The sequence below is a fragment of the Polyodon spathula genome, chromosome 8 (genome assembly GCF_017654505.1).
Source record: "Polyodon spathula isolate WHYD16114869_AA chromosome 8, ASM1765450v1, whole genome shotgun sequence".
NCBI lineage: Eukaryota > Metazoa > Chordata > Actinopteri > Acipenseriformes > Polyodontidae > Polyodon > Polyodon spathula.
Window position 1 is genome coordinate 44,281,980 of NC_054541.1, and position 27,527 is coordinate 44,309,506.

The 27,527-nt window shown below is 38.3% G+C and overlaps 1 protein-coding gene across 4 annotated transcripts in view; it reads right to left on the bottom strand.

Moving 5' to 3' along the window:
* LOC121320008 (tetraspanin-9-like) overlaps positions 1-27,527 on the bottom strand; it is a 133,695-nt gene that overhangs the window by 58,366 nt on the left and 47,802 nt on the right. For 3 of the 4 annotated variants that reach the window (XM_041258101.1, XM_041258100.1, XM_041258102.1), the window contains one exon: positions 5,655-5,734. In XM_041258101.1, the coding sequence (XP_041114035.1) occupies positions 5,655-5,717 (63 nt within the window). In that variant the 5' untranslated portion in view covers positions 5,718-5,734. Of the gene's footprint in view, positions 1-5,654; positions 6,672-27,527 lie in introns of those variants that run through there. The other variant, XM_041258099.1, reaches the window with a different exon arrangement.

Sequence of the window (27,527 nt, forward strand, 5' to 3'; positions counted from 1 at the left end):
TGTTTGGCTCTACTTACATATGCGAAGCAGCTGATTCCACAATGAATGCAATAAAAACAGGCTGACACAAGAATCTTTTAAGGACTGCCAGCGTATCGCCATCACGTCTCGCACACCTGATTTTTCGCAGAACGAAATTTAATTTTTTCTCATTGAATTTGTTATACCGCAATGAAGCATTTAAAATAATGAAAAAAATGTATGCTACTTTTGAATTTTGTTTTATGTTATTCTGCATCTATCATATAAGGATTCCAATTCCATAGCAAGGCATAAATGTATCATCACAATCAGCAAATATTGTGCTTTGGATCGATATTGCAAAAACACTTAATTTTCTCTTTAACTTGCAAGAAATATGTGAAGGTCATACAGGGAATCCTCCATGACAGCCACGTTGCAGCAATATTAAAATGAAGTTCTGCTCTCGCTCAGCCCTTGATACAGCCCTGCCGATAAGATCTTCCGCAGACCACCATTTACCGACCACTGGTGTAAAGCAGTTAATCTACAGATAATCCAATACAGTACATGCAAATTAAATCCAATAGGTTGTCACTGCTGGTGATGCTTTTATTTGGTAATGTTTCTATTAGGGTTTCTCCAGGGTAATACACAGATATTATAATGGAATCTGACTTGGGATTTGTTTTGATTAACCTTTACATCAGCGGGAGAAAAACACAGCTGGAGTTTATACAGTAGAGTGTATAGGTTGATCGACTCTTTGGGCTTTGTTAAGCATCAACAATACAGAAGTCAGTAAATAAATTACACAAGCACAATAATTTGGCACACTCTTCCACAATAAACTGCTAACTTCGACAACTTCCATCAGGCAACACTGACATATTTCTTCAAGCAGTAGGAGTAAATAGCAAGGAAGAGTACAGTGTCAGCTGTCCATGAACACTACATCTTTGAAGTAACTTACCAGGACGGTCATTAAAGGAGTACCTGTTTCATTAAAAAACATACAGCTAATGGCTGGATAGTTCCATCCTATCCATTACACTCTAAGCCTTGGTAAAATATATCAACTAATGGCACAGGCTTATGGTGCTGTTGGCATTTAGCATTCTTTTAATTTATGGTTTCTCGTGGGGTCATCAGGTGAGAGCCAAGCCGGCCATATCAAAGGAAAATGATGGTGGATTGTCGGAATCCAAACAGCAGCCATCCAACGGATTTATTAACGTGTGAATGTCTGCATGACATTAGACACGTATATGAAGTATGATACTACATTATACTACCCCTCTGGTACCACTAAACTAACGGGATTTCTTATTTACATTCCACCTCACCCTATTCAGTCAGCTTTTTATGTTCTGGCAGCACATAAAGCTGTAAACCAGCCTTAAATTTAAGATGCCATTTGCAACCAATTACCATCACAGTACACAAAATGTCTTTATGTCATTAAAATGACTGATCTCATCTGAATGTCCTTCATCCGTTTCAAATCTGCAGAGGGCCTGAACCCCCACACCACTCTTAACATCAATCAGACAGATTTACAAAAAGAAGTCCTTCACTCTAACCAGCCGGTCACATTGCCAACTGTATTTCTTTCATCAGAAAAAAAACAAAATAAATCAAATTCCCTTTGCAATTATAGGCACATGTGATGAGGGTGATGCATGTTATTACACACAGATGACATAATTTTTTGTTTTTGTATTCCATAGCAACAGCCTGAACTGGAAGCTCAATTATGTAAAAAGAAAAAAAAAAAACACTTCAAATTATGTATTTATATGTAACATCCTAAAAGGTATGGGAAAGGTCATACCTGTCATATATATTCAAGAGTACCTTTCTTACAGTATTTTTCACTTAAACCGAAATAATTAAAACTGTGCTCTGAAGGAAAGTAGCTTTTACTGTAGCTTTAAGTAAACTGATCCAAGAGACAGAAAATACCAATAACCCCAGAGAAGGAATCAATCAATAGGCGCCGGTACAGCGGTGCATGTACCAGGAACCCGCTGTTCAGACTGATTGGAAATTATAACGCATTCTTTATACCTGTTGCCAATTGAAGCCAACATGTCAAAACGCTTTTATACCCCGAAGAATGGGTTGCATAAATCACTAGCTGACAGCAGGTTATACCTGAAACAGGTGTGAAAATGAGCATTTTAAGTGTGTTTCTATAGGCAACACGCAGGGAAATAAAGCAATAGCTTGGCCATAGAATGCAATACTATCCATTACACCTATAACATGAAAAGGCAAACTAAGAAAATAACCCAACCACTAGAACCTACTGATACATAATCAATATCCAGAGATATTACATTATAATTGTTTGGCATTCAAACCAGGAAAGACATCTTTAAATCAAAAGGTCAGAATAATACAGCAAGCTGAGTTAAAGCCCTGAGCTTGAAGCATCAGTAGACTCAGCTCTGTAATTACTGCTGCTGACCACATTCAGTACGTTGACAGGGCTTTATACTCTGCTTTTTGTCATTCAGCAGTTATTATGTGCATCCCAAGAGGCACAGATAAAATCACATCCAAACAATCCTTGCATTATAAAAGTCTAGGCTCTTTGCTGCAGTCCTCCACCTCTAAACACTGCCCAATGCCCTGCTTCTCTTAAAGGTGCCACTGAAGCTCAGCCCTTCACAAATTCCAATTAGGATTGACAGCATTAGTCAGAGATGCCAGGTCAATGAGTAAAGTTAGCTCTCAATCTGAGCTGGCACACTCGCAGCACATTAGGGGCTTTTGTCATAATTTCAGAGTTCACCTGCCACTCAACAAGGAAGATTCACTTTTTAAATGTCTGCTAGCTTGTGAGATTTCAATAGCTGGCTACTTTTTTTTTCCTTGTAGTTTTTTTTTTTTACTGCTTAAGGGTTTTTAATATTATCACTTCAGTTTCAACTCCAGAGCAGGCATCTGCTTTCTTTTTTTAACATTCTTTTTTAAAATTCTAGCACTAAGGAACAGTACCCTAGCATAACTAATTAAATAGTTTTGGTGTCTTGTACTGAAATTAAATGTAAATACTAGTTTATTATTGCTCTGAAAACTCCTTTCATATAACTTATTTTAGAAGTGCGTGATTCAATTTAAAAGGACAATAGTTCAGTTTTATAATGAGCATCGGCTCTTCAGATTTTATATTTAAAAAAACTACAAAATGTATCTCAAGAAATTACTATGAGATTATTTATTTAAAAACATTAAGAGAACCCCCATAGGATACAGCAAATATCTTGTATGTGCCCGAGAAATGTGTAAGCGCTATATTATATGCAGGATTATCTTACACACTTTTCATGGTAATAGGTTTTTTAATTTAGTTTTTGTATGTTTCAGATAGCTGTTACCTTGCCATGGTGAACGTATGAGAACTGGACATTTAAAAATGAATGCAATCCCATTGCTTCATTTTTGCAAAGTAGCGGTACAGTACTTGTAACTGTTTGATATCTTGAAGGACAAACCGGTTTCAGATGGACAAGGCTTTTTTTCTGCAGCTAAATATACCTTTCAGGAATACAAACTGAAAAAAAGTTCAGCCTTCTACTGAAGTTGATTGAACAGATGGCAAAACTGTGGTAGAATGTAATAATCAGACCCCAGAGAATTAGACATTAGTACAAAACTGTATAAAATCTTTTCAGTTGACATTTGAAGAGTAGTGCAATGTATTGATTTTTAACTTACTATCTATATACTAAAATGTATGGAAATAATGATAACTTTGTCCTCCGGCACATGCAAATCACAAGCTAACAGATCAAATTTGACCTTTTCAGCCTGAATTCAGGAGTATCTAAATAGAGGTCCCACAATATATTTTTCCCTAGTCTAAACAATCGAACGTCACACAAAAGTAACTATACCATGACTCCTTCAAGACCTTGTGTGCACAGGAATGCCCACACCAAGTTTCATCAAAGTTGGCTCAGCGGTTCAGAAATAAGTATAATTATGACTTTAGCATATTGTACGGTCTTCACACTATTCCCTGCTGTGGATAATATATAATATATGCTTTTCAGATGGTACCAGTAGCTCAAAAAAGCACAGTCAACACATTTGAATTTAAAATGACTACACAGAGCTCAGTGTGGGATTTTACGAAGACAGCGCATTTGAAGACAGAAAACTCTCAGTACAGTACTGGGAACTCTGAGCGTGCATATTTGATGCAAAGAATTGGGTACCTGACACCATTTATAATGTTCTCTCATTACCAACTGAAGAGAAGAGTTAACAATAGACAACGGGCAGGTTTCTGTTGAAACATTATCTGCTGAAGTGCAACCACCAATCTGCCCTATATATTCTTCACTGCAAGATCAGAATCATTGGCAATCCGGGCCGCACAATTAATATTATAAGCTGCCCTAACCCTCAGCTCAGACTCCTTTAATCTCCATAAGAAAGAAAAGCCAGATGGTCAAGGACAACTGCTGAAAGCTATAGATGACCGTATGGAAATTCCTTGCGTTCCTAGAGCTGTTTACCTTGTGTTTCCAGTTACCAGTGTAAGCCCTGTGGAGCCCTCTTGCCTGCTCAACACTCCACAGCAAGAGAGAGGTGGACACAGCACCTGGCACTTGGTTCAGCAAATGTAGCTTCATGGCAGGAGGGAGTGACAGGACTGGGGCACAGAAAGTATACCTGACATTCCCAAAGTATCATTATGCATTAACTCTATAATGCATGCCACCTTTATTTACCAAGAAGAAATTGCCCAACTGTATCATCTCACAAGCACAAAAAAAAAAAAAAAAAAAAAATCTAGTAATTCTGAATTTGCAGTCATCCCAGCATACTCAGTCTAAAAGACAGACTGCATTTTTAGATTAGGGCTGAAATATCAAGCCGTGAATTATATGTGTTGTGTCAGTGCGGTTTTTGATTTCCGGATGGAATGGGTTATACAAAGGTCACTGCACAAACTCACTTTGCAAATGCTGTTGTGCCTGTCGATTAAGCCCATAATCGTCCGTTACTCTTCTGTGGCTATGCTAAATAGGCTGAAAAGCCCAGTAAAGGTAAAATTCAAAACAGATCCAACAAAAAAATAAGCTTCTGCTTGTTATTTTTTATTTTTTATTATTTGACTAGGTACGTGCACTTCTTACCCTGCCAAATAATGAGAAATAACAGCACTATTCCTGTGTCAACCCGACAGGAGATAGCAAATTCTGTATGTGTTGTTTTCAGTTTGTGTGTTTGCAGTTATGCACAAGACAAAAATGTACAAACATATAAATGCCACACACAATAAATACATATAAGCAATATTTGCATTTAGCATTAAAAAAAATATAAAATAAGAATGATTAGGAGTATCCTTTCTAAGGTTTCATATTATAAACATCCTAAACACTGAAAATGTTTTGACCCTAAAGAGACAGGTTGCCAAAAGCAATCTAAAGAAGTGCTTACGAAGGTCAGGAAATAGACTTAAATAGATTATGGAACAGATCCTATGGGACTCCGTTAAACAGTACAGTTAAACTCCTGGAAAGGAAATCTTGCATGCTGATAAAGTACTATAGTTGATTACAACAACATAACAGGATTTTAACAGCATCCAAAGAACATATTGAAATTAATGTTACTTTTAACCAAACAGGTTCACCACGAGTTAAGAAAAGCCATAAAAGTTTACTTACCCAGAAAATAAGGTTGAAGAGGAACATCATGTATTTCAAACAGCAGAGACAGCCCCTTGCCATGTTGCACTTCTTGAATTCTAAAAGGAACACAAAAGATAGATCCAGGTAAAAGACCATGTACTTGCTGCCTTTGGGCGCACTGTATTTATTTCTCTTTGCCCCTGCGGAGGTGGCACCAGCATGACTTTGCGCGCGGGAGCCAGTTGAGCCGTAAAAAGCACCAGCTGTAAAGCCACGGCCTCCGAACTCCCTGCCCGAGGTGGAAGCTCTAGCGAAGTCACTGTCCCGGCTATCCACAGATGGGCTGCGACGAATCGATGAGTCCTCACTACTTGACTTCTCCATGGTCTTGCGTGGCTGCACAGTTCTCAGTTTCACTCTCTACCATGTCTCGGTATTAAGACAGAAATAAGACAACCCACAATTAATATTTTTTGTTTGCTGCTCCTGTTGTTTTTTTGTTTCTGCTGTTACTGCTTAGTGGAGAGTCTCAATCTTAACCCAGTATCCAGTATCCAGTATCTTAGCCCAGTATCCAAACACACACAATGCAAACGCTTCCAAATTCTGTGCTCTACGTGTCTTTCTGCACTGTTAGCGGTTTCACAGATTCTGTGCTGTTACAGCAGCTGTCCGGCACATTACAAAGATAAGTCCTGCTGGACTAAAAATAAAGGTAGACTTTTTAAAAAATAAAGCACTTGCACAATTCCTTTTTCACCCTGCCTTGGCAAACTGCCACTGAGCTTTGAAACTCATCGACTTATTTTATTCATCCCGAACTGACTATCAGTCCTTTTGGGTCACTGTAGGATTTCCCAGGCTTCACTCTCTTGCTTTTTCTCTCCCAGCTCCTTTCCTGCTCCAGCATTGCTTGCTTCTGCTACCCTAGCCCCCTCATTCAGCAATCAGCTGTTCGATCCCACTCTCGTTGTGCCTTCAGTGGCACTGCTGCTGATGTGCTATTACAGGCAACTGCATCTACTAGGCATTCCCTTCAGAAATCCCTACCCAACTATCTAGTAATAGAGCACTGCTTTTTTTTTTCCTTTTCCCCTTTCACAGCCCCTCCCCTCTGTCAAGGGGCGAGCCAATCAGAGTGCTGCCCCCTACCAGGGACCTGCCTCTGTGATACAATGTCTTTAATAGGCTTATCATTAGTTTTCTTTGACTATACAAGTTCAGCTCTTCCATCTGCCCTCTCTGGACGTCAGGGAGTCTGTGAGGCCATCAGTAAATTAAAAAAATCATGATGCAACAGGAATATAAGCACAGTTAGGATGGTGCATATTAATAAAACCACATATGACCTGCTGTTGCTGCCAGCATGGAAAACAAGAAGCAATGTGTACCCAGCACTTCTCTATGTTTGAGTTACTTCTGATACCCCTTGCAATGATCACCACTCAGTGTTTGATTCCTCATCTTTGTTAAGTCAATGAAATATGCCGATATTATAAATAATGATATTATTATTATTATTATTATTCCCTACTTGTAGATTCAAAAAAAAAAAAAGAAGATTGGGTAAAACTTTTGAAATGCCTACCTTAACACTACAGTATGTAAGTGTAGGGCCACCTTGGGCAGGCAGGACAGCATTGATTTAATGTGATGAATGTCAAATATTTTTCAAAGTTTCTGGAGGGATAGGCGACCGTTATTTACTTACCAAATTTATCCAGAACTTCAAAACATAATATAAGTAACTAAGGTTAATTTAATTATTAAAGCATTTTTTGTTGCATCCACCATCTATTCTTAGGAGTAGTCGTGGGATAATCCATAATAGGTTGTAATGAAATCTGGGGTGATTCCCAAGTGTTATAAAATGCTACAATAAAATTCACTTTGACTTGATCAACCGCTGTCAAGTAGACAAATGCTTGGCCTACTGCAGGGCTTCTCAGACTTGGTCCTGGGGACCCCCTGGGGCTGCTGGTTTAGACCTTTTTACTAGTTTAATAGTTTCATATTTCAGGTTATCTATAACATTTGAGAAGTAACTTGAACTGCAACTGTTTAAGAACTGCAAGTAAAAAGGTCTAATTAAGCAAATTATCAGTTCAATTAAGGGTCTAGTTAAGTAAGTGAGAGCTCGGCTGGAATGAAAACAGCAGCCACAGGGGGTCCCCAGGACCGAGTTTGAGAAGCTCTGGGCTATTACCTTCATCAGTTTACACTACTATCAGTCAACACGTTGACCTTCACCTCACTTGCAACAGGGGGACTTTATAATAGAATACAATGTCAGGGCTAGTATTTGCATAACCACTAATCAGTTATTTGAGGGATTATACATAATATATCCCAGTATATTTACCCGTGAATCTGCCTTTAGATTGTAAGATGGGGAAATCAGAGTAATGTAATGTATTTCTGATGATAGTCACCCTGCCGAGCACAACTAACTGCTAAGGGAATTTAGAAACAGATGGGAGAGAGTTTCAACTCAAATGATCTTCAGTAAGGCAAATCCACTAATACTCTGTTTATACTTACACATTTAAGCCATTTTCTTCTCTTTTAAAGGTTATACCAGCCTAATAGTGATTATGTACACACTTTACGCAGAAGGCGGCTCCTTTTCTTAGTATTTGACAATGGTAAATTTGCACAATTTCAGAGTTTACTTTGCATTTCTATTAGGGCAATAATTTTGACATTACAAATATAACCAACACAATAAAATATACGGTTCAAGCTTGATCAGCAGCATGGAGATCAGAAAACAGAATAAACAGGATTTCAAACCATAGGAGAGACAGCATGTTCTTCAGCGACTTGTCAGTACTGAGGTTCACAACAGCTAATTAATCCTGTTCACGGTGTACAGGTGGTTATTGGGATCAAAACTCTTAAAAGCGAGCGCATATTTGCAAAGATATACAAGTGACAATAATCTAAAACTTAAATTAGTGTTATACTGTTGTTGTCAGTAGCAGAGGAGCTGCTAGTGTATTTTGAGAAGTGAAGGCGTGTTCAGCACGCAGCAGACTAGATGTACTTGTGATCCTGGAACTCACTTTGACAGTATACAAGTAAGTGTCTTTCTGTCCAGTGAGCTGTCAGAACGTTTTTACAAAAAAAATTAAAAAATAAATAAACCTCCCATTCAGAGTGCTTTGCTCCATTAAGCGGTTCAGTGACTAAGTTTCTATTTAAACAACAACTGTACTCAGACACTCAATCCAACGTTGCCACGGCCGGGATTAAAGTACGGTGTGCCGAAAGGCTCACACATAGCAATTCAATTAACACGTTTTAAAAAAAAATGGAAATCGGCAAAAAAATTAACACGTTAATTGCAGAAATTAAGTACGATTAATTGGCAGCCCTAATTTGTATACAATATTTATAGGTTCTTTATCTTCTGTTTTGCTTTTTCCTCTTTTATAACACCTTTCTCAATTCAATTTGCTGAGAGTGCCAAATAGGAACTTAAGTTTCCGGAGCACCCAATCGAATAACCAGCCTCGCTCAATATCAATGTCTCTTTAAAAGAGTTAAACATGGAGCCAGTCAGCAACATTTTTTCGATTAGAGCCAGCTTACAAAAGAGCCTGTGAATAATTAAACCAGGCCGTTGAGAGATATTTCTGACTTGTGTTGACCCATCTTCCCTGTCCTTTGATCTGCTGCCTTAGGTCCCCAAACTCCACACTCCATACAGTGTTAGCGTGCTGCACTGTTTGTTGGAAACAGGCATAAATTAGTGGTCCGTTGGGTCATTATGCAGGCACTATTGATTAAAAAAATGAATGAGCTGTGTGGAAAAGAACTCTGTGTGGGTTAAACAGTATTCAGTAAACACCCTCGGACGACCTATAGGCAAGAGGCTATAGTCCTTCCATTTGTTATGAAATCCTTTCATTATGCACATCATTGATGACTTAATCTTGCCTTAACCGAAATGAGCCTCCAGCAGTTCTCTAAAGCAACTATGTAAAACAAAACAGCGAGACAGCAGCAGGCGGGACGTAGGAGTGGTAGGCCTGAGGGCTATTGTCATCTGCACCTAAATAGCATTAGTTAATTAACATGGCCTCTTCTTGTCTATGTACTTTTGTGTTCCAAGTGTTTGCTATATTGGTGTAAAGCTACAGTGCTCCCCAGTTATGTTTGATTTTATACTTAAATAACATTTCTCAGTGACAGACACTAATTTAATCCACAGTTATGGGCCCTCTTTATTTACCCTATTATTTTTACCCTTGTTTTTCTCCCCAATTTCGAATGTTCCCTCACTGCTGCATATTTACTTAACATTATCAATGCTATAGTTCTGTACTGCATACTAATTTTCAATTGTGTAAAATATAAAATTCCCAGTAAGAAAGTAACAAACTTTAATTGCTAAAAAAAGTGGGGGTTAATGCAATTACAGTGTGTGGGTCACAAGCGCAAGTTTGATGAGTTGTGTGTAGGACAAAAGCCAACCCTGCAGGTACACCCTTTGCGCTCACTCAGTGTCTTGTAAGGTACACTGTAGTGAGTCGAGGTTAAATAGTCTCTAACAGTACCTGACATGCTTTAGTGCTAGATCCAATGCAATATTCCCTATGTCAACCACAGTGAAAATTGGCATTAATTCACTCGAGATTCCCATAGTTCTTTGTACTCGGGTGCTAGACCTTGTTAACTGGGCTTGTTACATTTCCCAGAGACAGTGTTTTAGCTGCAGGCACACAAGCTCTTTCCCACCTGTGAACTAGCTTCCTTTAATGAAACAGACCTGCTTCTTACCTGCAGCAGACTGGTTATGAATGTCATCTGCAAGCTACACTATTGCTCAGGCAAGCAAAACAAAAATGGAAAAAAATATACAATTACAATTTTTTTTATTTTGTACATGATAGCACTTTTTTAAAAAACTTAGCAGAGGAAATGAACATTTAAAAAAAAAACCTGCTCCACTTGTACTTGCAAGATTAAGGGGTGTACAAAAGCAGCTTAAACTTGCTAAGAATTAACATGGTTTATCACCCAAGGGAGGGACGACCAGGGGAAGCTGAGACTACTACAAAATCCTTTCCTTTTTTGTGGCCAGTTGTCCGAAGTAATTCAGTGTTACAAATATCCTAATGTCCTAAATCCAACTTAAAAACTGCTTTTACTCTTGAAAAGGGAGAAACAGACATTCCCACTCTGACGGAAATGTCTTTTTTCTAAAATTCACAGAAGAAAGGGAATTGAAAACACTCTGAAAAGCCTCCAGGATTTATTGCTTTTGGCAAAGACCTCAGCTGACCTGCAAGCTGTGGGTCAGACCTGCAATATGTCATTAAGCCCAGCAATTTGTCTGTAGAGCCATTGGGGAGAGAACAGTTTGAAGCTAGACTGCGTTTCCTTTTTCCGGGTGAGAACACTAGTCTTTTTTCTTTTTCTTTTTTAAATGTATGGTACCTAATGAGTTATAAAAAATCCAACGAATTCCTTCAAAAGAAGTTTGAGATATTTAAGAGCATGGGTGGTATAGCAAACATCTTAATTATCTTTAGAGAACTGCCTGGGGACTGAGCTCAGGCAATGGACGAAATCAGTCTTTTTTGCCCGTTGCTCAAGAATTCCATATGCAATATTTCCCGTTGTTGATCACACCCTGGGATCCTTCAGAAGCTGCTTGATGAGATTCTGGGATCAATAAGATACAATCGAACGAGCAAAATGGGCCGATAGTTTTCTTATGTTCTTAATTAGAAGACCACACAATTACCAGCAATGGCAACACAATGGATTTTGAATTATTATATAGTGACCTGTCTGTTCCTCACTCTGGCACTGCAGTAGATTACCAGTGTGTATCAGTTCATACAATTATGCCATTGTTAAAATATTATAATGAGACCCCTTATTTTCTTTCACATTGAATATGATTTTGTGAGATTTACCCAAGGTAAATTCACACTATACTTTTGCAGTTTAGCAATGCTTTTGCCTTGGTTTAAAATTATGAATTTAATGTGCTTACAATACTTTTAAACGCTACGCTTTTCAACACTGCTATAGTTTTACTGTGGTATGCGGTCATAAAAGAGTGGAAGATGATATTACTGTATCACGTTTGGTTAGCCTGATGGACCTCTGTTTACCTGGACCTCACATGGAATTGTTCTTTGCTATTATCTACCAGAACCTGGTGCAAATCCTGACTTCACAAGTTAAAATAATGGCTGCAACTTCACATGAAGAGACCAAATACAATAAATTCAGTTGAAATACGACCTGGCACAAAAACTAATGCCTGTATAAAAGACCCTTCAGTCGGTTCAATGGAATCCAATGCTTGCTGCCACCTGTTGTTCAAAAACTGTAATTGCGCTATTATTTTTAAACAAAATTGCCCCGTCTCTCAAACTCTGGAGGACACTCAATTGTATCATAACAGCAAAAAAACCTAAACTAAACCATACTGACTTATACAAAACTCCTGAGAGATAACTAGGTCAGGTACTGCCAGTTATCTGTTTCTCAAAACAGCTGAGAAGGGAATTATTTTTCTTTATTGACAGCCGCTATCGGTGGGTTTTGAGAGCGTGACACTAATGTTCATCTGATTGATAATTGCTTGAGGACAAAAAATGTGGGAAGGATAATACAGATCAGTAAGTTTAACCATGTAATAAAGCTCCTGTATAACTGTAGTGGCTGGTTTCATAGACCCCAATTGCCAGTAATCTTGGATTAACTAATGTTACTTTAAGACTAAAGCCAATGTGGGTCTGGGAAACCAGCTGTAAAAGTATGGAAGTGGATTTATTACTTTGAAATAACTGTTACATGCAGCTAAATAAGTTTAATTGCACTGCAATGACACTATAACAATGCAACACAGTTTACAGTAAAACTATTGATTATAACAAGCTTAATACCATATAAATATGCATTTAATATTGTATTATTTGTGTTCTCTATTATTTCTGTATGGATTATTATTTATCAGGCTATAGTACAGTGCTCGACTGCTGGTGCCCCCAAATGCCTACACTTTATTCAATGCTCATCTCCAAAGAGTACTGTATGTACGCCAACTTAAAAGTGAGAGCTAAACAGTCATACCACTTCACATTTGAAAGTTCATGGATGCATCATAAGTAAGGACTATTTCAAGCCTTTAAGGTATGTGGTTATATCAGCATTCTAGGCACAGAAGCTCCCCTGGTTATAGTACAGTGGCGCCAAGCAGGCAATCTGACACACACTAAAACCTACCCACACTGTTTCATGCAAACAGGTTACAGGACACTATAGCATTAGATATATGAGCATTAAACTCTTATCAATCTGTCCTGCTAAAGGAGAAATGGAGCAGAGGAGTGTGAGGGGGGCGATGGATACAAAACTAAATACCTTCATGAGAGTATTTAGTATTTAGTATTTTTGCATTTTAACTAGTAAATTATGACAAAATAGTTATCATTAACCCTTTTTTTATCCTAGAGCACACAATGGATGTAAGGTGTTTCATATCCAGGATACAACTGGAGATATCAGTTTCAAACTGTTTTTTTTGTTTGTTTTTTGAGAAATATGAATGCTACAAATTATTTTATGCTACAAGCTCTTTTTGACTGAACATAACTGTAGCTTTTATATATAGAACATTACAGAATAAATCAGGGAATTTTTGTTTTCAAACCAGATTTTGATATATACAGTGCCTTGCAAAAGTATTCGGACCCCCGACCAATTCTCTCATATTACTGAATTACAAATGGTACATTGAAATTTCGTCCTGTTCGATATTTATTTTAAAAACACTGAAACTCAAAATCAATTATTGTAAGGTGACATTGGTTTTATGTTGGGAAATATAAGAAAAATAAAAAACTGAAATATCTTGCTTGCATAAGTATTCAATCCCCACACATTAATATTTGGTAGAGCCACCTTTTGCTGCAATAACAGCTTTAAGTCTTTTGGGATAAGTATGTACTAGCTTTGCACACAGTGTCGGAGTGATTTTGGCCCATTCTTCTTGGCAGATTTGCTCCAGGTTGTTCAGGTTGGTTGGACGACGCTTGTGGACCGCAATTTTCAAATACTGCCACAGATTCTCAATGGGATTGACATCAGGTCCAGCTGAAAGGTGAATTTCCTCCCAAGCTTCAGTTTTCTAGCGGACTGAAGCAGATTCTCTTGCAGTATTTTCCTGTATTTTGCTCCATCTGTTCTTCCTTCAATTGTAACAATGATGAGAAGCATCCCCACAGCATGATGCTGCCACCACCATACTTCACTGTAGGGATGGTGTGTCTTGAGGCATGGGCAGCGTTAGGTTTGCGCCACACATAGCGCTTTGAGTTTTGGCCAAAAAGCTCTATCTTGGTCTCGTCTGACCACAAAACCTTTTCTCACATTGCAGCTGGGTCACTCTTGTGCTTTTTGACGAACTCCAGACATGCTTTCAGATGGTACTTTTTGAGTAACAGCTTCTTTGTTGCCACCCTCCCATACAGGCCAGTGTTATGCAGAGCTCTTGATATGGTTGACTGGTGCACCATTACTCCACTCCCAGCTACTGAACTCTGTAGCTCCTTCAAAGTGATTGTTGGCCTCTCTGTGGCTTCTCTCACAAGTCTCCTTCTTGTTTGAGCGCTGAGTTTTGAGGGACGGCCTTTTCTTGGCAGTGCCTAGGTAGTGTGATGCAGCTTCCACTTCCTGATTATTGATCCAACTATGCTCACTGGGATATCCAAACACTTGGATATTATTTTGTACCCTTTCCCTAATCTATGCATTTGTATTACTTTATCTTTAACTTCTGTAGAATGCTCTTTGGTCTTCATTTTCCTTCAGATTCACAGCCTTACCAATGATCCTTCAACAGTGGGGTTTTTATCCAGAAAATGTGACAGCAACTTTAACGGTTCACAGGTGGAGGGCAATGGTAAGGTAATTGTGTCCTCGTTAGGACAATTTCTTTCATCGTTGCAAACTGGGAGCTTCCACAGCACAAGGGTTGAATACTTATGCAAGCAAGTTCAGTTTTTTTTTTATTTTTCTTAAAAATATTTCCCAACATAAAACCAATGTCACCTTACAATAACTGATTCTGAGTTTCAGTGTTTAAAAATAAAATATCAAAACAGAACGAAATTTCAATGTACCATTTGTAATTCGGTAATATGAGAAAATTGGTCAGGGGTCTGAATACTTTTGCAAGGCACTGTGTGTGTGTGTGTAATATATATATTATAGACACACACACACACACACACACACACACACACACCAAAGTACTCATTGCAGCCACATTTTATCTGGGCAGGCTTTATGGACTTTAAAATGCCTATAGCAGTCCAAAATCTGTAATTTTTAAATTGTCATATTTCTCTAACATATACAGCTAATTGGAGCAAATGTCTTTATGAACACTTGTTGCTTGACATGTGTGTCCAATTATTTATCCACATTAGCGTGATCGAACCCATTTACTCGATCAAATACAGACTTAGTTTACATACGGTAAGCATTAACGCTAAAATAACCCCCTTAAATGTACATTCCAGCAAACTCAAATTCAAACTTGAGTGCTACCCCACAGAGACATTGCCCCAGGAAGTGCTATGGGGTTGCTGGAGTGAAACCTGCCCTGAGTTATACCTCTGGTACAACCTTTTGAAGAGAAGCATCCAGCTGGCAAGAGGTTAAAGGAAATTCAAAGACAATATTAGCAGGTCTGGAGGCTGGCCAAGGTTGCTAGAAACTTCACCAATCTATCAAATGAAATCGAAATACTGAAAAGCAGAACTAAGGTACAACTGTACAATTAAGAGAGGATGTGCAAATATAAAAAGTACTGTTTGTAAGAATGACCATCATTTCTATCAATGAAACGTCTTATTTGCAGATTTTGTTTTTAAAAATTATTGATGGGCTTTCTTCCAATATACTAAGAGACACCAAGTCTTGAATGTGAACACTACTGGAATGTTTTGGGAATACAAACCAACAGAAACAACATTGTTTTTTATCTTTAGAAACGATTCTGTGAGGGTCAAGTAACAATGCAACTGAATGCAATCCCCCCCCCCCGCCCACAGGATCTAAATGAAACCCACAGCTTCAGTTGAAATTAGAGAATTAAACAAACAGGAAAAATCAAACAGCAAGAGTCATAAAATGGCTTAGAAGTTTAAATATATAAAAAATAAAACAGGAAAGACTCACATTGCACACATAGCACTTAAATATGCACAGTCACAGCACTCTTAATCCAATTGGTTGCACATTCCATGTTAATATTTTATTAATCCCTACCTCTTGCATTACATCATTAAAATAATTTATAATGGGTAAAAAGCACCTGGAAAAAAAAAATCACTTCAAGGACGGTGACAGGAATTTGTGATTTGTTCTCAATGTTGTAAACATTAACCCCTCCACTGTACTTCTCCCAACACTTCTGGCTAAGTGTCACCTGCACCATCTAAAGTTACTTTAAGTGTCTGTCACCTGTCGGAGCTCATCATCATCAAAGAATAACTACTACTATTTGAAGAATCTACTAAATCATGAATTAGTGGATCAGTTCATATATGTGTGGAATTCTTATATATCAAAGAATTGCTGAGTGTTCTAAGACACAAGAACTGAGGCTTATTTCAGCAATAATTCAACACATTTAGTGTTTCTTTTATGTTCATAAGACAGGTCAAATATAACTTAATTGTGTATTATGACTAGGGATGTGATTTTGTCACGGTAAAAATATGTAAAAACCACAGCACAGTCATGGCTAAAAACAGACAATTTCACAGAATGGTCAAGGCTACAAAGATTTGAACTTAAATATATTTATTTGTGTAATATTTTAGTATTTGTGCAACATAAACACATATTTAATGTATTTAACTTGTATCTAATCTGTTTTCTTTTAACATACACTTCTAGTCAAAAGTTATTTATTTATTTTTTTAACACTGAAATTAAGTTTTTTTAAATAACTGTTCAGGTTGGAAATTGAGAATTTTACAATATCCTTTTTGTGAATGTCTATTTAAACACAGCTGTGCTTTTGGTATTATAATATAAATACATTACAAGATCAGAAGGATGGTTCTGCATTTACACTGTTGACAGGTTAAGCACCTCAGAGGAATGACTAAGAGCTGCAAATTAGGGTTCATGCTTCTCCAGAACTGTAAACCGTCCTCCCTTTAGGTTTTGCATTATCAAGTGTATGCAGGTATATTTTCGGCACAAAAGCCTTTGGATAATTTGAAGTTTGTTTCTCCTTAAAGCTGCTCCCTTCACTTTCATTAAATTGTTTGGGATGTTGCTCCACTAGTTGCTTAGAACTTAATTTTGCCACTTTTTGTATAGTTCTGTGTAAGTAATGCCTTTATTTGATGTTTGCTAACTGCTTTAACTTTGCACTGAAACCAATTTCAGTTTTCATGCTGAGCAGAAAGAAATTCATAGGTTCTGTGGCTGCTGTGACCACAATGGATATGTTTTGCTCAAAAAACAGCCATGTTTCCAATGTTTCGGTATGTTTAACAGAATGGAAAAATCTTTTTTTTTTTTATTTTTTATATGAATTATTTAAGTTCTAATTGGTGAACCTAAAGCTGTTGTCTTTCCTAATGCCTGCAATCCTTATGCATCAGCGAGTACCTACACCACAAGAGAGCATCTTAAATATAATTCAAAAGAGCAAAGGAGCCAGAATCGTCTGCATTCGTGGATATAGAGTTTTTAAACTCATCTCACCAACACCAGCCTCTATGAGATCCTGAGTTTCTGCACCAATGTGTTGGGACAGCGGCTGAGTTCAAACCAGCGTCCATGCACATTGCAAGTGAATGCCTTAAACACCATGCAAAAGAGGCTTACCTGCATGTGTGGTTATAGCACTTTTATTTATTTATTTATTTTTATTTAGTGATCACCAATTATTTTTATTGTTTTCTCCACAACTTAGTAATGTCCAATTATTTTTAGGCCCAGCCCACCGCTGCCACCCCTGCCCTGACTCGGGATGGGTCAAGGCGAACACGCTGTCATCCGAAGCGGGTGCCGTCAGCCGCCCGCTTCTTTACACACTGCAGACTCACCATGCAGCCACCCAGAGCTACAGCGTCAGAGGACAACGCAGCCCTGGGCAGCTTACAGGCAAGCCCACAGGCGCCTGGCCAGACAGCAGGGGTCACTGGTGCGCAGTAAGCCAAGGACACACTGGCCAATCTAACCCTCCCCCCTTTATTCCAACTAGGTCCTAAATTAGTTAATTGCCTCTTAACAGCTTCAATTAACTACATAAAAACCTGACTGATTTTGCTAAACATTACTACAGTAACAACCAATTTCAAGCATATGATCGACTGGGTATGGATCCATAGGGCTCTGGTGTTTAACTGATCATCCTCTGGGCTCTGGTGTTTGATTGATCATCCATAGGGCTCTGGTATTTGCAGATTTAGCTGGCCTATTATATATCATTAACTAAAAGTTAACAGAAAATAAATAATGTACATCAACATGTTTATTAGCTGCTTGTTAACAGTTGATAAACAAAAAATAAATAAACAAAAAAAAAACAGCTCTTAAAATAAAGCTTGACCAAACATGCTTGGAGGAAAAACTTGGACTGGTTTGAATCTCGAGAGCCAGAGTTGAGTACCACTGTGGTAAAGCACAGTGTTGTTATGAAGAAATTACATTTTGTTTGTTTGTTTTAGGCCCCTGGAAAGAAACAGCTTCAGAACGGGACTAGGCAATTTCTGTGGCCTCTTTTTATTAATATAAAGTTATACTATCAATGCACCTGAACTCAAGATAATACTGTTGCAAATTTCAAAAGATGGTAGGAAATGCTGCCATTTTTCCAGCACAGTTTTCACACAAGTGAATGGCCTTCACAGCAAGGAAAATACACTGGGTTTTGGAGAGGCCTACACAACTCGAGTCCTGTCCTGCCACGGCCAAATATGGCTTTCAGGAAAGAAGCGTCAGCAATTGACTCACTTCCAAGAGCTGCTGCTGTAAGGATGGTAATGGAGAAGGCACAGAGGAGTTTGTGGAGTAGTCCTCCCTGCCTCACAGAACTCTCCTAATTACTAGCCAGACAGGCCAGGGATGCAGAGCTAACTTACGCTTTGACCGATTTTCACAGACCGATTCCTAGCTATATATGAACACACAGTAAATATAATAACCTTAACAAACTACCTTCATTCTGTACTAAGGGGGCAATGATAGCACATTGTCTGCTACAAAAGTATGAACCATTGGTAGAATTTTACCACAGTGCGAACATGAATACATTTTGACATACCAAAGATAATAATAAACTAGTCCGCACTGGAAATGCAATGCAGTACTAAGGTACTGTATCTGCACTAGTGTGCTACTGTATCAGGACCACTGTTCAGGCAATACAGGTTTCACAATCCACTGAGTCCCTGGTATGAGGTAGCCTAGGTCATAAAAAGCAAGAGAAATTCAAGATTAAAAATCTGCTACCCCAAAGCGTGATATATGGGCACTTCCACAATATCCACGTCGATACCCGTTCCCAGCTAAAGCACATCTTCTAAGACAGGAGGGGTGAGGCTTTTGGAGCTGGTGAGGGGCTGTAAAGGCCTAGTGGGTGACAGCCAAGTCGCTGGTAGCCGGACATCCTGGTTTCATACCACGTATTCTGTGACCCTCAGGGACTGTCAATTTACTTCTTTTAAGTTCAATGTAAAAAAACTGTGAAGCAACCTGTAGGCACAAGAAGTTGCCACAAGTATCACATGGTACTTACTGACAAATATGATTTAATTCATTTTCTTTTTATATCTTCCCCGCCAGCTTTTTCTTCTCTGTCTAACATTGTTTGATGCTGAATGACTACTTGGTGTAATGTTTTTTGGGAAATTAAAGTTTGCAGAAAGAGGCATCAGACAGTACCGCCAAAACATGCTAGAACTCCTACAAGGGGTCACCGCTACCTTTTGTCTCGACTAAGGTGGTTTCCCATTGCAGGCTTGTAATAAGGGCATGCCGATTCCTTGACGGACTGCGTCTTTCAATTTATTTCAGGAATGAAAAGTGGCTGCAAGTGTCATATTGGAAAATACATTTTGATATTAAGTTACACAAGATACCATGATGAATAATTTACAAGGAGGAATGGCGGATCAGTCAGGGTTGAACAGGGTATGCGGCTGGCAAGCACAAGGCAGTCTCCGGTTCAATAACGTCCTGGGAGTCCCAGCCCAGGCAGCTGTCCGAAGATACATCAAAGCGGGCATTTCATTTAGGACCAAATTAAAAATCAGATCTCACCGTTTTAATACGTCAAGCCATTGCCAGCACAACCACAAAATGCTCCCTGAATATTTAGTTTTACAATCAGAAGATGCCATGAGGCTGTCACTACATGCCCTGGTACATTTCATCAAGCTCATAAATACAGCCCATTGATTTGCAGTATCCTGAATAAACAGTAAAGAAAGGAAGTGCTGTAGTCATATATAATATTGCAGATGAGAGATGCACCTATCTACAACAGGGGTATGGTATTTTCCAGCTATATTCATTCATCTATACTCCAGGAGTAAGGACAATAAATGAACATGATGTACCTACACTATACTACAGTATGATATGCAGGGTCAATAAAATAAAGAAAATCTGATACAGTGAAACTGTTCTAAATTGGTAACCGAATTTGATTAATTGACGGTAACAGACAGGACTCACTTTGCAGGCCAACATGAAATCATGCAAAAGATTGACTGGAAGGTGGACAGACAGATTAGTAGACGAGGAATAAAGCACAAGCTGCTGCTGTCAATATAAATGTTGGAAAGGAAAGGTGATGAACAATGTCCTATACATTTTAATTATGGAATGGCATAGTGGTTGGTATCAAGACCTGGTTTCTGGTACTATAATGGCACAGCAGGTTTATGTGATGAGAGGAAAGCTCACGATCTGCTGCTTGGAACCAGATACAGGGCTGTTAAGAGCAATTAATGACGACACCAAAGACATACCAGTTTTTCAATTTAGCCCTGCTTACTTCTCAGCATGGAAGCTGCTAGACGAGTGGTATGGAAGAAGAATGTCAACCTGAAGTCTTTAAACGATCCCGTTCAGATTCCAAGGTACCGACAGTTTCCTTTCAATTAAGATGCACTTCTACCAAGGCCAAGCCTTAGCTTTGATTGTTGACTGGCCAATGGCTTTCTAAACACCAAGTTTACATAACTGAAGTCAATGATACAGTGCCTTGACATTGTGTGAGTGTGGGTAGGGGTAAGGGTGTAATGATATCAATCATAAAACATGATATTTTACAGTGGTTGCCTTAAGTGATTTTGAGCTTCTAAAGTCACAGATTGTAAAGCCCCTTGACAAGGATGATTACATACTGTAGGTCTGGTTCTCAAAGGAATTTACCAAATCTCTTGTCTGCATTAAATCTGTAACAATATTAAAGAAGATCATACACTTCTGGAATTGATACCCCAATTTTATGAGTTGTCCTGATTTGTCATGTTTAATTTTAGAAACTCTTAAATAGAAGTTTGAAATTGGAATGCAATTTTATACCAGCTTAAACAGCAATGACAACACAATGGATAAAGTATACTGTGGTTACTGATATGGCACCAAAGCACTGCGCTGGATTAACAGTGTGATTAACACTGCATACCATACCATTATCTTTAGTCAGGACTATCACTGTGAGACTGCACTGTCACTAATGTAAAAAAGTATAAAGACATTTTCAAAATACTATCTGGAAATACAGTACCCAAAAAACTACAGGGACATTATTTCATATGAGAGATAGCACAGGGAGGTTAATCAAACAAGCTATTTTATTTGCTGCTTGAGTGAAACCAGAAACCTGATGAAGCTGCTATGATAAGTCTTCTGCTCTGGTGTGCCTTATCTATCTATCTACATATATATCTGTCTGTCTGTGTCTGTCACACATACACACATATTTTTTATTTTTATATATATATATATATATATATATATATATATATATATATATATATATATATATATATATATATATATATATATATATATATATATATATACACACACACACACACACACACACACACACACACACTAAAGCAAGTTGCTACTGTTTATCACTCCTTTCATTCCTATTTCATTTACAATGCCACCTAAAAAATGTTGTAAGCATTTATATGTGCTGCAGATATTAAAAGCAAACCCATAGAAGTACAATTCACATTTACACATCCTGGCAACAAGTACCTCATATTTCACAATCTCAAGAGGCTATTGTGCTATGCTTATTGCTAAAAGCAATTTGTTGTTCAAGCCTTAAGTGAGAATATCGGTTTAATTTGGGGCTTTCAATTTGTGCTGTAACATGCTGTAGATTTGTTATCCAAAACGACATTTATCAAATTTCTGTTTCATCTGTAAAAATGTGTGTGTTCACACATTTAAGTATTTATCGACTTTTAGTTTGTATTGCATTACAAAAAATAGATACTACCTACAAATCAGGTATACAGGGAGATGCTGTTTGTATACTGTATATCACTGAGTACAGCGATGGGAATGTAGCCCACTTGTACAGTACATGCTACATATTACTAGTGTTTACAATTGTCTGTCCCACCGCGGTATACCCCAAACAATAGACAATATTAATGAATTTGACACAACTGGTCTACATTTATATAAAAGTCCTCTACCACTGTCAGCTTGCAAGAAAGATTAATAACCCTGCATATAAGCAAGCCAAGGCATCATTCGAATATCTCTCTCTAAATCTCTTCTTCTACTGTACATAGACAGATAACAACACAATTGCCATACTGGATAAGACACAGCCATCAATTAATTACTTTTTAATTATTTCCTCTCTGAGCAGTTGCTGCAAACACAGCCCTGATTCGGGTCACTGAACCTCAAGGCTGGTTATCCCTGTTGGTATTATTGCTGATGATGCTGCAGGCTGGCTGGATCCCTGCATCTCCTCCAACATGTTTGTTAGTGCTTTTGAAAATGTTAATGAGCAGAAACAAATCAGCCCTGTTACGGGAAGTCGATAAACAGGCTTGCACCATCCGACAGCCAAAACTATGCCATTATGGAGTCTGTACACCCTAATCATGTGCTGGATGAGGAAGGCTGCTACTTATAGGGTACAGCTGGCAGACCACTCAAGGATGACCAATATTAGTTCTAAACAAAGTCAAGATGAAGCATCCCCTTGAATCAAGAGCTTTCCCAGTGCCTTCCTTTGCCATTTAAAAGGGGAAGAGCCTAGCCCCCTGCCACTGTGCTAACACTGCTACAGCTCTGCTGTCACTTTTTTAAACTATGCTCTTAACATTCAACCCTGCAAAGGTTTGCCTTCGTTCTGGATTATAAATACTGTTAATTCCAGTTTTCACTGGGAATTTGTTTATTTCAATGTTGTTTTTCCTCCCAGTTAACATTGTATCTCTATCCACTGAAGCACTTTAATAAAGGTTGCTGACTCACAATGTGACACACTGTTGAGACATGAGACATTGTATTTATAGTATAACATGTCAGGCAATGACGGCTGTACATTCTAAATTAGAACCATTTGTATTAAACTGATCCTGCTTAATTAAACCACACAAAGCAATTGCAGCAAATAATGACACAAGTCTTACTTGTATGCACTTCCATTCTCTAGATACAGTTGTATTCAAAAGTTTACACACCCCAATGGAAATTTATAACTTCTACAAATTTCTCAAACAGGTCAAAACACATACGCTTTATTTAGTTGTTATTATTATTATTACCTTGTTCTTAATAAAATGTGAATAACTGAGAGACACTTTGGGAAATATGTTTTTCATTGCTGTCTTCATTCTTCAGTGGTAGAAACATCACAAAGTATTTATTTTTTCAATTGTCTTTCCTGGGATGAAGCATCTTGCTTGTGTTGGAATCGATTGAGGCATACATTATATATATTATATTATATATATATATATATATATATATATATATATATATATATATATATATATATATATATATATATATACACACACACACACACACACACACACACACACACACACACACACACACACACACACACACCCTGGTTGCAAAAGTATTCAGACCCCTGACCCAATTCTCATATTACCGAATTACAAATGCTACAATGAAATTTCGTTCTGTTTGATATTTTATTTTTAAACACAAACTTAGAATCAATTATTGTAAGGTGACATTGGTTTTATGTTGAGAAATATTTTTTAAGAAAAATAAAACACTGAAATATCTTGCTTGCATAAGTATTCAACCCCTGTGCTGAGGAAGCTCCCAGTTTGCACCGATGAAAGAAATTGCCCTAACGAGGACACAATTACCTTACTATTGGCCTCCACCTGTGAACCATTAAAGTTGCTGTCACATTTTCTAGATAAAAACCTCACTGTTGAGGATCATTGAAAATGAAGACCAAAGAGCATTCAACAGAAGTTAGAGATAAAATAATACAAATGCATAGATTAGGGAAAGGGTACAAAATAATATCCAAGTGTTTGGATATCCCAGTGAGCACAGCTGGATCAATAATCATGAAGTGGAAGCTGCATCACACCTACCAGGCACTGCCAAAAAAAGGCCATCCCTCAAAACTCAGTGCTCATACAAGATGGAGAAGCCACAGAGAGGCCAACAATCATTTTGATGGTGCTACAGAGTTCAGTGGATGGGAGTGGAGTAATGGTGCACCAGTCAACCATATCAAGAGCTCTGCATAACACTGGCCTGTATGGGAGGGTGGCAAGAAAGAAGCCATTACTCAAAAAGTACCACCTGAAAGCACGTCTGGAGTTTGCCAGAAAGCATGAGAGTGACCCAGCTGCAATGTGGGAAAAGGTTTTGTGGTCAGATGAGACCAAGATAGAGCTTTTTGGCCAAAACTCAAAGCGCTATGTGTGGCGCAAACCTAACACTGTCCATGCCTCAAGACACACCATCCCTACAGTGAAGTATGGTGGTGGCAGCATCATGCTGTGGGGATGCTTCTCATCAGCAGGGACTGGGCATCTTGTTACAATTGAAGGAAGAATGGATGGAGCAAAATACAGGAAAATACTGCAAGAGAATCTGCTTCAGTCCACTAAAAACTGAAGCTTGGGAGGAAATTCACCTTTCAGCAGGACAATGATCCCAAGCACAAGGCCAAAGCAACATTGGAGTGGCTCAAGAACAAAAAGGTGAATGTCTTACAGTGGCCCAATCAAAGTCCTGATCTCAATCCCATTGAGAATCTGTGGCACTATTTGAAAATTGCGGTCCACAAGCGTCGTCCAACCAACCTGAACAACCTGGAGCAAATCTGCCAAGAAGAATGGGCCAAAATCACTCCGACACTGTGTGCAAAGCTGGTACATACTTACCCCAAAAGACTTAAAGCTGTTATTGCAGCGAAAGGTGGCTCTACCAAATATTAATGTGTGGGGGTTGAATACTTATGCAAGCAAGATATTTCAGTTTTTTATTTTTCTTAAAAATATGTCCCAACATAAAACCAATGTCACCTTACAATAATTGATTTTGAGTTTCAGTGTTTAAAAATAAAATATCGAACAGAACAAAATTTCAATGTACCATTTGTAATTCAGTAATATGAGAGAATTGGTCAGGGGTCTGAATACTTTTGCAAGCCACTGTGTGTGTGTGTGTCTAGATAGATAGATAGATAGATAGATAGATAGATAGAGACACATCGTAAAACTTCAAATAATCGCCGGTCTCCAAAAAGTGACAGGGCTGCTTGGAAACATGGTAAATAGATGCGCGGTCTCTTTTAAAAGCGGGGTTATGATAAGAATACAATGCGCGTCATACTGAATGATCCAGCCAATAGACACACATGGCAGTAGAGCTTACCAATTTGTTTTTCAACAGCAATAAAGAGAACCTGAGGCTCAGGAATAATGATAACATTTTTTTGATGTTATTTATTTTAAAACCAGTTGTGAAGCTTTGAGCGTGCTGAAAGTTAAGTAAAATACAAACTTGTTTTCTGATATTAACAGGGTTGCCTTTTAGTGTATTTGTACGTAGTTTTTTTTTTGTATTAACAGTATTTTGTGTATTTTAGTCTTGCAATGAATATTTGTATTTTGCTCCTTTTCCATCGTTCTTAATATTTATCAGTGTACACGTTATAAAAACAAATTAGTCACTTTTGCTTTGATTGTATTTCATTTGGTTGTTTTGCAATAAAGACTCGTTTCTGGTTAATTTTTCATCAACTGTCCATGCTTACCAATGTACACGTTTTGAGGGTGAACAATAAATATAATGTACTAATAAAGATGATACTTATTGCTTTTATTAATTTTAAAACCATGTTTGTTTTTTTGTTGTGCTGCAAGCCTACCTTAACGCACGCTTGTGTTGGGATTTACAGGGCTGTCTTCAGTGGATTTTACTGTTTTTATTATTATTACAATACAAACTGTTATTACCCACTGACACAACCTTGAATGTCATTGCTGACACGTTGTAATTTACTTGTGTCGTTTCTATAAGGTTGTATGCAGCCAGCTTTTTCATGATTGCAGCTGAAGTATTTGCAAATGCTAGTGATCTTACCTAATAACGGCAAAGTCTAAAATAGTCGCCAGGGCTACTGGCAAATAATGTAAATAAACACCGGTACTGATGCACAAAAGTAAAGTAACACTGAGGTCTAATGGATTTAATACAATATTTTAAACATAGCAATCAAACAAAAAAAAACAAAAAAAAACAGAAAACGTGAATAAAAATAAAGATCAAAGAATCATGACAAGTTTTCAGCATGAAACGTGACACACTGTCAAAATGAAAACATTACTAAGTTAGTATGGGTATGACCTCCCTGAGCACTAACACAATCCTGGCAGTGTTGATCCATAGACGTAATCAGCCTCTGGATAGACTGCTGTGGGATGTTCCGCCACTCTACCTGTGAAGCTGGCGAAGGTTGACTGGTCGCAGTTGTTTCCTGTGGATGGCACTGGCGATTTGGTCCCACAGATGTTCTAGGTCAGGAGAAAATTCTGGCTAGGGCAAGACCTCAACATTGTTTTCTTGGAATCATGCAATTGTAACCGTTGCACTGTGTGGTCTTGCATCGTCCTGCCTCAAGGACTTTGTCAACACATCGCTGAGCAGTAACGATGCCCTCAGTCTGCACCAAAAGAGTTCTTGTGTTAAAAGGAAATTCCTCCCCACATCATCACACTTCCACCACCCCATCGATTGGCTTGAACAACGCAACAGTCAGCATAACGCTCACCATCATGTCTCCACAGGTCTATCAAGAGGGCGGAGTGTTTAGTTCACCGACGAATGCCGTTTTGCTTCTGTGCTGCCACATCAGATGTTCTCTGGCCCACAGAAGATAGCGATTTCATCTCTCAGCTGTCAACATGTTAACCCTGAACAGCCTCCGAACATGCAAATCATTTTCATGCAGATGGCGAGCTACAGTCATTCTGCTAATGTGCAGGTTATTTCTTCCTGGAATTTCTCGTGCTGTAGCCACTGCAGTCTGAAAACGATTACGCAGATAGATCAGCTGGATGTGATGGTCCTGGCCGGTGTGGTGACCCTCTGCCTTCCAGGACATGCCCTGTCCCTCACAAAGCTGGTTTTCTGGTTTCTCTTGACTAATCTGCCAATTGTTGAAGCAGAATATTTCATTCCCCGGGCAACTTCTCTCACAGACAGGCCATCTTCAAATCATGCCAATAGCAACCAGGCGATCTTCATTACTCAAGAGGGGCGCGGTCATATCTTTCGCTGTTCTTGCGTTAATTAGAATCTTTTCGAACAACTATTTACACAGATTTTTAAATCATCTCTGTTTGGCAATTT